The 15,268-nt window shown below is 37.8% G+C and overlaps 1 protein-coding gene across 1 annotated transcript in view; it reads left to right on the plus strand.

Moving 5' to 3' along the window:
• LOC136875908 (protein ELYS) overlaps nt 1-15,268 on the plus strand; it is a 90,683-nt gene that overhangs the window by 33,297 nt on the left and 42,118 nt on the right. The window contains exon 3 of the mRNA XM_067149527.2: nt 6,940-7,208. Within this exon, the coding sequence (XP_067005628.1) occupies nt 6,940-7,208 (269 nt within the window). The remainder of the gene's footprint in view (nt 1-6,939; nt 7,209-15,268) is intronic.

Genomic DNA, 15,268 nt, shown 5'->3' on the forward strand with positions numbered 1-15,268 from the left:
AATTTTGGTGTGGTGGTTGTGTGAACGTGTTTTCTTAAGAGTCCACAACTTATTTTAATTGATTTGAGGGCATATTTTGGTTTAATTTTATTGCCTTAAGTGTCTTCATATTGGAGCTTACTACAATTGCTCCATAGGTAACTTACTAAGAGTGTATTTTGGTTGCTAACCTTGCCCTAACAACCATCCACTCACTAAATTTTCTTGGTCTCCATAGACCACTGACTAGATAAATCTAGTTAAGAATCCTTCTCCCTGAAAATGGTTTTCCGTGGTTTCCCATTTTCACACCAGGCAAATGCTGGGGCTGTACCTTAATTAAGGCCACGGCTGCTTCCTTCCAACTCCTAGCTCTTCCCTGTCCCATCGTCGCCATAAGACCTATCTGTGTCGGTGTGACGTAAAGCCCCTAGCAAAAAAAAAAAAAGAATCCTTCTAAACATGTTCAAGGATTTGATCTTCCAAGGTGACAGTCGAGAATCATCAATCGGATAAGAACTGGACAAGGCAGATGTGGCTATCTATTGTGCAAATGGGGTTGGACTAGCTCTGCAAATTGTGATTGTGGTGCCCCTCCTCAGTCAATTCACCATATTATTCTGACTGCCCAATTCAAGCTTTCAAAGGAAAGCTAGTGGACATTCACCGCACATCGGATGAAGCAGTTGATTGGGTCAAAAAACTAGACCTAGGGTGGTGTGCACCAACCAAGAGTAAGTTCTACTTCTGTAGTAAAGTACTCCTGAAGTCAGCATTCGGCGACTTCCATACGAGAGTAAATTACTTCCGAAGTATTTTAGTCCTTTCAGATACTCCTGGAGTAAATTACTACAAGAGTAAAATGTTGAAGAGCACCATCTTGTATTATATTACTAAAGAAGTAAATAACGCACGAATGTAGGTTAGAATATAGGAGTAGGCTAGGATCTGACTTGTTGACTAATTGAATACCGTATCGTATAAGAGAGGAGGACGTTTCAAACTTGGTTATGGATTACTTGGATTATATTGACGATCTCAACGAAGAAAACGATGGGAATATAATAGTGCGTACAGTGCGTGAAAAGAGAGATCCGTATGATACGTACACGGAGAGAGAGTTTAAGGAATGTTTTGGCCTTAGGAAGGAATCCTTTACCTTCCTTCTAAATCTACTAGTAGATAATTTACAACAAAATTCAGACAGAAATTCAGCTGTATCTCCCAAATTACAGTTGTTGTGTGCCCTGCGAGTGTTTCGTATTGGAACATTTCAGTTAGTTGCCAGTGATGTAATAAACGTTCAACGCACGACTGCTGGCCGTATCTTTCATCGTGTGGTTAGAGCAATAGTGAGGTTAAGAGGGAGGTACATACATATGCCTGCAAATGACGATGAATGTTCTGAAAATAAAAGGAAATTTTTCACGTTGGCAGGTTTCCCACACATCGTGGGTGCAATTGATTGTACGCATGTTCCCATTTTGTGCCCTCCCGGTGACAACGGCGAACTTTTCAGAAATCGGAAGGGGTATTTTTCTATAAACACACAAGTTATTTGTGATGCAAGTATGAAGATCATGAATATTGTTTGCCGATGGCCTGGTTCTATGCACGATGCACGAATATGGGACAATAGTGCTGTTGCAGTGAACTTTGAGAATGGTTTATATAATGGAATGTTAGTGGGAGATAAGGGTTATGCCTGTACGAAATTCCTCATGACACCACTCCTACAACCAAATACACCCGCTGAACACCGGTACAACACTGCTCATGCAAAAACCCGCAATGTTGTGGAACACACTTTTGGAGTGTGGAAAAAATGATTCCAAATCCTTGAAAAGGAAATGCGCTTCACGCCTACAGCATGCGGTAACGCAATAGTAGCTACGACAGTCCTCCACAATTTCGCTCTCGATGTAGGCGATATGTATGAAGAAAGAGACTTGTTCAATAACAACGAAAACGTTCAATTTGTGAATCACAAAGAAAATATAGCAGGAAATGCCATTCGGCAAGCTATTATAAATGATTACTTTTCATGAATGTGAAAACCAGTTAGGCCTAGTGCATTTTTCCGTGTTCTCTTGTAAATAAAAACAGTATTATGAGAACATTTTGCTCTAAATTAAACTAAATAAAATGTGAACTAAATAATATAATAATATTTAAACTGTAAATAAACATACTTTATATGAAATTACTGACAAAACTGGTAAACAATATAGGGTGAAAATATTTACACATTGTTTGAAATTTCAATCCGCCGTTTCAGATACAACTTCACATACTTCACTCGCGTGATCTAAGTAAGTCACAAAGTTGACTGAGTTTTCTGCGGGCATTGAGCATATTTCGTTCTTTAACAGTCATAGTATCACTGAGCGGAGTAGCCGTGCACGTTAACATGCTACAGCAATGGAGCTAAGCTCCGCTAGTACTTCTAAAACGTCTGTTTTCTTTTCTTGTACTTCCTCTTGCATTTCTCTCTCTCTCTTCATTATTGACATCTCTCTTCGTGTTCTATGCGAAGGAAGTCCAGATGCATCTTATGTAGCTCTTCATGCCGCTTATGTATCTCACTGTCCTGTCTGCTAGCGCGTCTTCTAATTCTCTCAGTACTTCCAAGATCTGTAATACAACAAAATACGGTGTTTGTCTTTACCACAGCATAGCCATAAGAATGTCAGCACGTACACTTAAGAGGTTTATGAACAATTTCAACAATATTTTCTTATCGAATAAGAGTTAATTTTACACTTACCAACTTTCGGACTTCCAGCAGTATCAGTGATAGAAATTTCAACGTCATGATCCACCGGAATGTCCAGACTTGGGCCCACTTCTTTATCATTATACATATTATCAGCGTGTCATCAGCTCCGTGTATAGGCTTGTTATTATTATTATTATTATTATTATTATTATTATTATTGTTGTCGTCTTCCATGTGATTACCTGCTATCGCATCATCATCATCATCATCATCATCATGAACTGAATTAATACCACCGAAAACCTGTGGCATTATTTCAATAATTATTTTTGATATATCATCAACGTGCGTTGTTTGTGGACCACCACCCGTTTTAATTTTTTCCCGAGTGTCCGTGGCTTTCTGCTTCTTAGCCTTCGCTTTTAGGTCCTTCCACAGAATTTTAATTTGTTCTTCAGTGCGTTTACCATCTCTCGAAGCATTGAATTCTTCTGTCACGGCTTTCCATGCATTTCTTTTTTTTATCCAGCATCTTTACATCGTGTTTCTTACACTCTTACATCCTTCGCATACATCCTCATTATCTCTACTAACAAGCATTTATCTTTTTCACTTATGTTTTCCCCCCGTTTCCTATCGCACATAACCTTATCCATTTTGATTTCTTTAAAGAACACAACACTACTCCGCGAGTAACAAGCGCTACTTCTGTAGTAGTAACTAAAAGAGTAAATTGTACTTCAGCTCTCCGACGTTACTTCCGGAGTGAATAACTACCGTAGTAGTTTACTTCTGTAGTATGAACTTCTTTAGTAGACGCTACTTCCGGAGTAATTTACTTTAATATGGTGCACGCCACCCCTAGAGTTGTAGTATTGTATCGATTTGTGACTACCCACGTTTATCCTGAAACTATATATATATGTACATACATTCATTGTACGATAAATAAATAAATAAATAACTTCACTCTTCCATTAAGACGTTTCTAAGGCAACAGATCTGCTGGGAGCCATCTTGGCGAGTCTGCCCAGTACAACCCATGTGTACACTCCACTTCGACACATCGAAAGACGCCTTCCACCGCCTCTCCCTCCAGTAACATATTTTACATCGATAGTGACTCTCAGCAGGAGGGTGTCTGCTATTGTAATCATTACTCTCCACATCGACTTTGACTGGCAGTAGGAATGGGATCCTTCTCCAACTCCTTTGTAACTAGCATTAGTAAGGAGGGATTACCATTGTAATTTATAATTCCCTTCTCGATTTGACTGGCAGGAGTCAAGGGAGAATGCAGTTTGATTCAAAACTCCCCTTACTGATTGTGTTTGGGAGTAGGCAAGTGTGCCCGCTATTATAAACAAATTTACCCATCTAAAATGTGACTGGAATTAGGCATAATGGCCTTGCTGTTATAATGGAAACTCGCCCTCGGTGTGACTCATTCCTAATAGGGGCTTGTCATTATAATGATAACAGCACAACTCAATTTTGACTGGCAGTAGGGAAGGTGCCTGCTATCATAATAAAAACTCTTCACTGTAATCTGTCTGGAAGTAGGAAAGGGTGCCTGTCATTGTAACGAAAACTCCCCAAAATCTGTTGAGACTGCGCATTATAATGAAAAACTTACCTACTCGATTGTGAATGGTAGTAGGCAAGTGAGCCTGCCGTTATCATCACAACTCCGCAACTCTCACTTTACATTGGAAACAACGTATGGGAACCTCCCCCTGCTGTTTCTGGATAACGCTAAGAGACACGCAATTTTAAAAAATCTCATTCAGTGCATGTACAGTAATTTACTTCGATATTCTTATACAATGTAGAATAACGCAGCGAAGCACGGGTACATTTGCTTGTGGGTTCATAAATCTAAAAAGACTGAGAGCACTGATGGAGCTGTGGTCGCATATTTCTGGAATAAAAACTCAGGAACACCTCTGTTTGCTCTGAAGGGGTGAATGTCAGAATTATCATCACCACTTACATGCAACCAGTCATCCTGTTCTTCACATTTTGGTTGTGGGGATATGGTGCAGAACTTAAGCTCATTATCACTCTGAGTCAGTAGCGATATTTGCATTTTCTGACTCTTTTCACTATTTACAATCAACTCTTCCTCATACAAATTATCATCTAATTCCTGAAGATCTTCAGTTACACTATGCTCTAAATCACCATCTAAAACAGAATTATTTTTCAATAACTCCTTGTGTGAGAAACTCGCATGCTGCTAGTCGTCATAATGGCTAATGGTTTGAAAGGAGTTTGTAGTATTTCTGAGTCAAACAAGGGGAAAGTAGGGAATACCCTTCCGCCAATCTTCTAGGTTTCGTTCACAAAATACTACTCTCCAACTCCAAGTAAACTCAGAGTTTACTCTATCCGTAATTGAATAAAGAAATATTTTCGTTAAAAACAGGAAAAATAGGTAGCCTACCAATTTTAATAATCAGCAAAAATAACATGATTGAATTTTTATAAGAATACTCATGTTATGAATGATCAGCTGATTAAATAACCTCAATTTTCTAAGATTCCTTGGTAAATGTATGGTATAATACGTAATAATAATAATCGTATGGCCTCAGCTACCGTGTGCAGACATTTCAATTTGACGGCATCTGGCTGTTTGCTCGTCAGTTTCGACGTTCCGTTTTACTCTAGGCCCCCACTAGATGGCAGACCGAGTAAACCGAAACTCTCTTGGGCGTCTATGGCTGAGATTTAATGAATTTTGTTGGGTAAACACCAAATGTGTCACCAGAGATCTTCAACATGCTGACATCGTACGACATGGAGTGTCGAATGGACTTTTTTCCGCCCTTCAAAAATCCGACTACCTCTGCCGGGTTTGAACCCGCTATCTTGGGATCCGGAGGCCGACACTCTACCGCTGATCCTCAGAGGCAGCTGGTATAATACGTAACTTTTTTATTTTAGATGACCTTCTGAATGAGACCATTTAATTATATGATCAGAAATACCACACAGTGCATTTATAACTCTCACGAAACGAATCTGTACGAATCAGGTGCTAAGAGCCAAATTACAACCAGAAGTTGCTTGCTTGAGTCTTGCAATGTTCTTCCTTTTTTCCCCGATTTTGGATTTAGAAAGTTTAGGGCCAATGACTCTGATTAGATGTTCGAAAGCTGATCCCGGCAATCGGAAATGATGTTTAAATTCAGTTTTGTCATAGTTGTTAATGACATAATCGACATAGCTAGTTGTCCTAAATGGCTTATTGTGCACCATTGCGGAGCCAATGTATTGGTATTCATCATCAATGTAATCAGATTGTTCCTACGAGAAAAAGAATAACGGATACTGTTTTAAGGCACAACTTGGTGAGGAAAGTAGGAACAACTCGTGTAACACGCTGCTATGAAGAAACTCACCTGGAAAATAGACATTAAATTCCTCGCAAATGAGTTTATGGTAAAATAAATAACCCTCATTAATTGATTAGCCATATTCTGTTACTCTGTATTCACTCCAAGTGTTCTCAAAATACCGTTACTCAGAGTTAACCTTACTAGTTACTCCAGGATACTCCTTAACATAAGAGCCATCTGTTACAAACTGGATGCCCAGTAAGAAGATATGTGAGCCTCAGGAATGCGTGGCCTCACCTTATCTGATTTGTAGGACACTTGACCGCAAGAAGGTGTACCTCGTCATCCTAATCCAATGGGTTAAGGATATAAAAAGCATTTTCTTAGTTAATTTTTCTCTGATTCACTGATATCTTTGAATTATACAAACATAACAAGTTTCTGAATTTCTTTACTTGAATGTACAAGTTTGTTGCTAAAATCATACTTCATATAAAACTATATGTCTTTGGGACTTTTTCGTGTTGTAAACACAGCCCCCTTTTTTTCTTTCCTTCTGGACTGGCTCAAGACATCTGTTGTCTTAGCTGCACTTCAAATTGCAGCATTCATCACTTTGTAACAATAAACTATCATGGGATGAATCATTTTTTTACCATTCATTTACGTAACATTATGAATGCTGTAGTCAAAATATGATCAACATTGCTGGTGTCACTCGCTGATCACTTCATGTGGTATACAGTGTGAAGACTGCTGTACAGATCCCAAATGGCAGAAAAAAGTTTGGGCTCATTCTAGTTTCGATAAATTCTCAGTTGTAATTGTTTCGTCTAAGTATTCTATTCCCCAATGTGTCTTTTATGCTGTTTTAAATTTTGAACATTTTTGTTACAGACGTACAGTATGCTTGGATGAGCAGAGGACCATTCTTCACTATAGTGGAAGTGGAAACTGGCAAGAGGATTGCTAGTCACTGTTTCTGTAGTACGACAGCTGATTTGCACACAGAGGTGATGTGTGTTGTGGAACTGACTGGTAGTGAAGGCTCTAATAAGATGTCCCACTGTGTGTTGGGGATCAGGTGTGATGTAACTCGGGATATGCTCTGTGTGTTTGACATCAATTTTTCCAGAGTATTAAGAGCCATCAATATGCCCAGCAGAGTAAGTTACTCAAATTACTGGTTGAGAAATAAGTTATATATTAATCCTCTTTGTACTTTTGTGTGTTTTGAATACCATGCATCATAATAGGCAAAACGTGGAGGAAAATTAGTGTTTTAAAATAGGGAACGACAAATCCCGGGCTCCAGGTCACCATAGCGCCTAAAATTCTTTCTTTGGCACCTTCTTTTTCGAGCTGAGTATAATCTCCTCCTTTATATATTTAATTCCCAGTTTGGTGTCACTGAACTATTGAAAAGTTCATGTAATAAAAACAACTGCTTGACACTCCATACGATTTATTGAACTCTGTTGAACAAATGAATGAGGTTAGGTAACAGTGGGGATCTTGGTACGTAAGGCAATTTCTGTTTTTAATTAATTTTAATTAATAATCAAGGTCGCTTTATATAAGCAATAGAAGAAAATAATGTTAAGTACGAATGTTTGGTTGTCGAGAAAACCTCTCATAAAGAAAGCATTGCAGGCTTAGAAATGACTAAAATATACTTCTCATGTAAATGACAAGAAATACCGTATTTTCTCGCTTAATTAATGACCTTGCATAATTTACGCACCCCAATATTTTTGAGTCCAAAGTGGAGAAAAGGAAATGTTCATGTATTTGACGCACCCACCTCTTGGAACTTCCATCACACAGTTCCAGATGCGTTTCAAAATAAAGATGTCAGCTACTCAGGTAGCAGCCTTTCATTGCAAAACCGGGCATTCAAAATACAGGGCAACTTGCTGTTATTAGCCAGTAGGAAATCTCAAAATTGTTTGTTAAGCCATACTGAGCAAGTATTCGACTAATACTGCATCATATAAACTCGCAGTGATCAGTTACATCTATTGTTGTAAGCCTCATAAGCCACGCACCACATGCCACAACGAGAGGTTAACTTCATGGACACTGCATTGAATTGCGAATGTCTACCAGCCACAAATTAGGAACATGCCAGTTATTTAACCATATCTTCGTGTGCCGTCCTTGACAATGTCCAACAGAGGAACTTTTCAGCATTTTCAGCATGATATTTTAACAACAAGCACTATGGGAACATTTTAACGTGATGTAACACACCTAAGAATTTTAGAGTCTGATTTAATTTTGTCATATTTTATACATTGTGCACATAGTTCATCCCAGATGTTTTTAACACTTTTTAATGCCATTTCTTTGGGTTTGTACATTTGTTGTAGTTATTGGATGTGTGTTTGTACAGTATTGAATTAAGGCTGTTGATGGCCAACCAAAGCCGAAACTAGTTCCTAGTTTAGAAATGTAATTTAAAGATTGCATAATATAGTAGTGACAAGGTGGACCATTATGACATTAGTTTAATTATTATTGTAATCACAATTCAATATGGATCAAAACCATGAAGTTTATATCCTATGATAAGAGTAAACATGTTAAATTATCTCGTGTACAACTTATCATACTAATCAGAATTAGATATACCAGCAAATATTAATAAATTCATAAAAACTGCAGGAAACAGTCACTTGTTCAAAAACGTAATCGATTGTGCCTTTATAATACCCTAGCTATGGATGTGCAGCATGGACGTTAAGATCTCAAGACTTGTTTTGAATTACAGCGTGAGAAATGACATTCATGCATCGTACAGCACAAGGTTAATAGAGAACAGTAAGGTTAGTCATTCCGCGTTACGGGCTGCCATTGGCTGTCGCTGTGACGTCACCATGGAACATCGCTGGTAGCCGCTGACGGCAGACTGTATTAGCGCGCGGGTAATGTTTCACATTTTAATAATATACCGAAGTGATATTTTAGAATTTTTGAACGTCATACAATGTATTCTATAGAAATATACATTCTGTACAAGATAAAGTACGTATAACATCGTGGCGCTACAAAATAAGAGGTACTTAGAAGTGCGCGATATGTTAGGTTTAAATCAACAGATTCGGGACAAATAAGACTATTTTTATTTACTGTTATTCACTCTTACCTCAGTGAAGATGATGTTGACGAAATGCATGGAATCTGCATCTCACTCTGACTGACAGATGGGTTTTGTTTTATATCACAAACACTGTTACTTTGTTCAACACTTCACGGTGAAAACTTACAGGATACATTGCGATACGTAATAACTTCAAGTCTTGGAACACTAGCACCAAATAAACGGTTTGTCTTTCTTTCCGTTAACATAAGTCTAGAAGAGTATCACAGTCTGGTATATTCACTATCTACCCGATTTTCATCAAAAGGGCTACAGTTCGAATTGTAGTCAATGGAAGCGAGACAGGGTATGAAATGAGTTTTTTTCCGAGTTCTGCGCATAAGGCAAAGGTCCCCTGGCTTTGCACACGAAGTTTAAAACAACAAATACAACGGTAACGAACATTTCTTGACATTTACTTTGTTGATAAATGCCACATTCTCGTTTTTCGCTTACGGGCAGCCTCTTTGCCGGCTGAGTGGCTCAGACGGATGAGGCGCTGGCCTTCTGACCCCAACTTGGCAGGTTCGATCCTGGCTCAGTCCGGTGGTATTTGAAGGTGTTCAAATACGTCAGCCTCGTGTCGGCAGATTTACTGGCACGTAAAAGAACTCCTGCGGGACAAAATTCCGGCACTTCGGCGTCTCCGAAAACCATAAAAGTAGTTAGTGGGACGTAAAGCAAATAAAATTAATTAATTAATTATTACGGGAAGCCTCTATTGTTTTATTTTTGTTTTGCAGCCAACCAACGCAAACGGAGTAAGGTTCGGATCTTAGCACATGATTTCAAGACTTGTGGATGGACGTCAGGCTTTTCAACTTCACAAACATATTGTTCACAACTTCTGGTTCCCTGTTCAAATATGTTCGTCCGTGAACTTCAGCAAATATCAGTTCGAATTTAGTGATAATTTCCATAAAACTATCGGAAGGGACGAGCAAACCTCCCCGAAACAGCACGTGTACCCACCCCAGACTTGGGTCATCAGGTGGTATCAACAAATCTCCTGTAGGCGTGCCCAGGGACCTGTCAAATTTTCGGCAGCGATGTGCGATGAACCCTGCAACGTATTTGAATCCCTCCAGACTACAGTCAGTATTTTCCTGTACGGATAGATCATCACTATCAACAGCTGGCAATTCAGTGTCATTAATATCCTTGTCACCCTCAGTCATCGCCAGAGCTTGTCATATCCGGGAGGATGTTGCCAAACATAGCCGATGTAACAAATTCTCCTCCTTCGGCAGGAGCTACAGGTGACTCATTGGAATGAGGAATATCGCTGGAATTGGCTCCTAACAACAACAGTCTGATGCTATTTTTCACATCGGGTGGAGATGGATGATCGTAAAAATGCCCAAGATCTCTTAGGCGCGAAAAGAAATTTTCCAGGCAATCTTGATTCAAACTTGCTGTGAGAATGTATTTAATAATAATTAATGTTGTTTGTTTTATGTCCCACTAACTACTCTTTTACGGTTTTCGGAGACGCCGAGGTGCCGGAATTTAGTCCAGCAGGAGTTCTTTTACGTGCCAGTAAATCTACCGACACGAGGCTGACGTATTTGAGCACCTTCAAATACCACCGGACTGAGCCAGGATCGAACCTGCCAAGTTGGGGGAGAATGTATTTAACGCCGAAAGATTCCATGTATTTGAACAGCATAAATGAAAAAAGAAACTAGGTCCTCTGACATTCTTTTAAACACCCATGCACTTTATAGGTAAACAAATACATCCGATACATGTGATAACTGAAGAATTTGCCTCGGTCTACCCTGGTCCCGCGTGGTTAGCTGTTCCACCGTGACGTCATGCGCTAAGCGAGGAAAACCTTCTGCGCACGGCTGAGTGCACCCCCCTGGTACAGCAGGGTATACAAAATGGGACCATAAAAGGAATGAAGAGATGCTAAATGAACTTACAGTACAATCGATAAGTTGACTACATCTATAGTTATCAGGAAAGCTGGAAACGTCATATACAAAGGATGGAACCTGGTAGATTGCCAGAAGAGATTCTTTGATACCAATCCAGAGGAAAATGATCTGTTGGACGTTCGATGAAGAGATGGCGGGAAAATGCAAGTCCGTAACAGTACGCCCTATGGGAATCAACATCTTTATCATTTTAAGGCAATGTCGGAGTCTATTAGTAATACCCGTCGGCTGCTGTTCTGTAAAGAAAAATGAAAATGAAAGAGGAGAACATGTTTCCATAATAAATGCACCAATAACTTGTCTAACAGCAGTTATTAATCGACAAATTATTTTAAAATCCCATCTAATCAATACTTTATTTCTTGCCTTTGGCTTTTACTTCATTTCCAGCACCTCATACATAGTTTTTTAGGCTCCCATGGGAATATAGATTAAGGTTTTAATGTGTTTACTATTCAAATGTTTTATCTAAGCTGTTTAGATGCAGCTGAAAATGACCACCAAGTGTTTGCTAATGTCTTTATAATTCTGCCGAAGGCAAGAATTAAAGTATCGATTAGGTGGGATTTTTTACAAGTCATTAATCTCATTTTTGGTCCGTATTGACAATAGTGATTACGTACAAATGTCTTTATAATTCTGCCGAAGGCAAGAATTAAAGTATCAATTAGGTGGGATTTATTACAAGTCATTAATCTCATTTTTGGTCCTATTGACAATAGTGATTACGTACAATTTACAAAGTATACATTTAATGTTAACCTAGTCAATACTTACAATACCACATTTTGTGGTTAAATATTTATAAATGATAGAATGGTTGTGAACATGTTTTGCCCTTCTTAATGGGCATCATCAGCATAGAATGGTTGTGAACATGTTTCGACCTTCTTAATGGGCATCATCAGCACAATGGATAACCTTAAAAGAAATAATTACGTTCTAGTTCTATCTAGATAAGAATATTTCAAAACTTCCTCTGGAATTATAAAATGACACTAGCTACGAGATAAAAAAGAAACTTCCAACACTAATTGAAGGTGTAAACAAAAACGCTGTTCTCAATCATTCAACATTAATTAAAGAGGGAAAAAACAAAATAAAAGATAACAATGTAATAGTAACTAAAGCCGATAAAGGAGGGACTACTGTTTTAATAGATAACAAAGATTACATTGAAAAAACGGAAGAATTTTTCACAAATGAGACTTACACAATAGTCAATAAAGACCTCACAATAAGAATCCAACAAAATTTAAAAACACTATTAAAGAATTCCACATTTTTACTCAATGAACAAGAACAACAAAAACTAATCCTTGTAAACCCTAAAACCCCCACAGCCAGAGCATTGCCTAAATTACATAAGAAAAACACACCCATACGCTCAATCATCAACTGTGGAAGTAGTCTGACATATCAAACCTCAAAATATATCCACTATTTCCTAAAACGGCATTACAAATTTAACAATAAATGCCCTTTAAAAAATTCAATAGACTTCTGCAAAATTTAAAAAAAATTCACCTTACTACCAAACCACATTATGTGCTCTTTTGACATTACTAATATGTATTCTAATGTACCAACAAAGGAAACTGTAAATATTGTCAAAGACAACCTCGCAAAACACAGCAACCTCAGCAAGCTTGAATGAGAAGACTTCATAAAAATCCTAAATTTTGTGATAAAAAACAACTATTTCACTTTTAATGGTAAAATTTACCACTAAGATGGCCTAGCTATGGGTGAACCTCTATCAGGCATCTTAGCTGAAATCTATTTAGATTCTTTAGAACATAATAAAATAATAAATAAAATAAAAGGCCTTAGCTTATGGCTTCGGTATGTAGACGACACATTCGTAATAATCAGTAAAGATCTCAACAACAGTACCGATATTTTAAATTATTTAAACAACCTAGACCAAAATATTAAATTCACCAAGGAACATGAATTCAGTGGTACCTTAAATTTCCTAGATCTCACAGTAACTCGTATTGGCAACTTCGATTTTAAAATTTACAGAAAACCTACTCACACCCCATTAACAATCAAAAATATGTCTTTACATCCTAACTCCCATAAATTGGCCACTTTTCACAGTTTAATTTACAGAGCTTTAAAAATCCCTCTAACACCCAAGAACCTTCAAACAGAACTAAATTATATAAAGGATTTAGCAAAAATCAATGGATATAAACCTGAAATGATTAACCGGTTAATAAATAAGGTCAAATTCAAATTAACAACAAACCTCATCCCTGACAAACCCAAAAAATCCAAATTCGTTACCTTCACCTACAACAATCCAAACTTTCACCAGGTCTTGAACCCAATAAAAAACAAAAATACCAATATAGCTTTTAGGACAACAAACACTAACCAAAAATTACTTTTTAATCACAACACAGTCAATTCAAGCAAAATATTTACTCAGGCTCAGGCACATACAGGCTCACCTGCACGCAATGCAACGTCTCTTATATTGGTCAAACAGGCCGGAGTTTTCAAACAAGGTACTTGGAACACTAAAATGCCATTAAGCACAATAAATTTTCAGCTATGAGCTCCCATATGAAAGAAACAGGACATCACTTCACGACGATAGAAAGAGACCTCACAATTATTAAAAGAGTAGACAAAGGAAAGTTGATGAATGAACTTGAAACCATCCATATATTTTTTGACCAATACTACAACAAAAATCTAAACCTCAATGATTTAATTGAAGTCAAGAATCCATTATACGAAAGTTTACCCAAATTATTGCAAACTCTAAATTCAAAACATAACTACATTCTTAAAAATCTTAAGTTAAGATCTTCTAGAACCTCCACTACTTTAACTAACTTGACTCCCTTCATGTCCGCCCCCACAATTCTCCTGCAACCCAACACGACTCCCTCCCTGTCCGACCATGCAAATCTCTCGCAACCAACAACACACAAACTTAATGCTCCGCCTACCCCTTCCCCTCCACCACACCCTCCTCCGCCAATCTCACTTTGATACAATACTAGAAGCACAAGTGTCAGGCATTCAACGCTACCATAGCAACTGCTTAACAGTCAAAGAAATAAATGAACCTGCACATAACATTGTTTTTCTTCAACTAACTTTTCCATAACTAATTTACATCTTTACAGACGAAAGGGTAAGTTTTTTATACATTTTCTATGTTTTACTTTTTGTTTTTTAAACCCACATTCTCTTCAAAAATACCTTCCTAAGCATTCACTCTCCTCTTGTTAGAGACTTCACACCAAAGAGCTCTATCAGCGTCGATAAACCTTCAACTTTCTCTCCTTCAAACAAGATAAATACATCTATGGACAACCGAATGCTTTTTCCTTGCTCCCACAATTACTTAAGGAAGACAGTTATCTTATCATAACGCATTCGACTTTCACTCCTTCAGCCAGTTAAATAGACTATAGGCAGCTGAACAGCCACTTAAGAAGGCTGTTGTCTTTTCACAACATACGAAATTGGCATCTGTGACAGTTTATCAGCTTTGCTTTTTCTTATCCTCTAACAGGAGTATTCAAGGAGGCACATTTCTGTTTCATTATAAAGACTGAGCTGTTTATTGCTCTACCCCAACAAGTTTTTCAACGCTCCAGAAAATATAATCGTGTGAACTTTTGACATGCAGCTTGATACTGCAATTTTAGCCAAGGACATTTTCTAACAATTTGTATGTTTGGACAGACACCTACAATATCATCTTTTTATGACTTGTAAGAGCAATCAGGATCCTGATGTTTCACCATACAGGTTTGAGTTTGAGGCTGATGATGCCCATAATATGGGCGAAACATGTCCCTTAACATTTTATAATAATATTTAATTTCTAAAAAGATCTCTTTGTATTGAATAGGTGGATATAAAAATTAATAACACTTGTAACATACTTTGTATTAACAACCGTTATTGGACACGTTATTTCGCATGTATTACGAAAATATGTTCTCTTTCATTTCGAATTTTCTTTACGGAACAACTGTCGACAGATATTACTAATTAACTCTGACATCGCCTTCGAATGTCGATGAGAGAAATCGCTAGTGCACATAGCGAGGAAACGATGCCGAAGGTAATCGATTGCATGCAATATCATCGCTGGGGTGCATAAATA

Source organism: Anabrus simplex, chromosome 6 (genome assembly GCF_040414725.1).
Source record: "Anabrus simplex isolate iqAnaSimp1 chromosome 6, ASM4041472v1, whole genome shotgun sequence".
Lineage (NCBI taxonomy): Eukaryota > Metazoa > Arthropoda > Insecta > Orthoptera > Tettigoniidae > Anabrus > Anabrus simplex.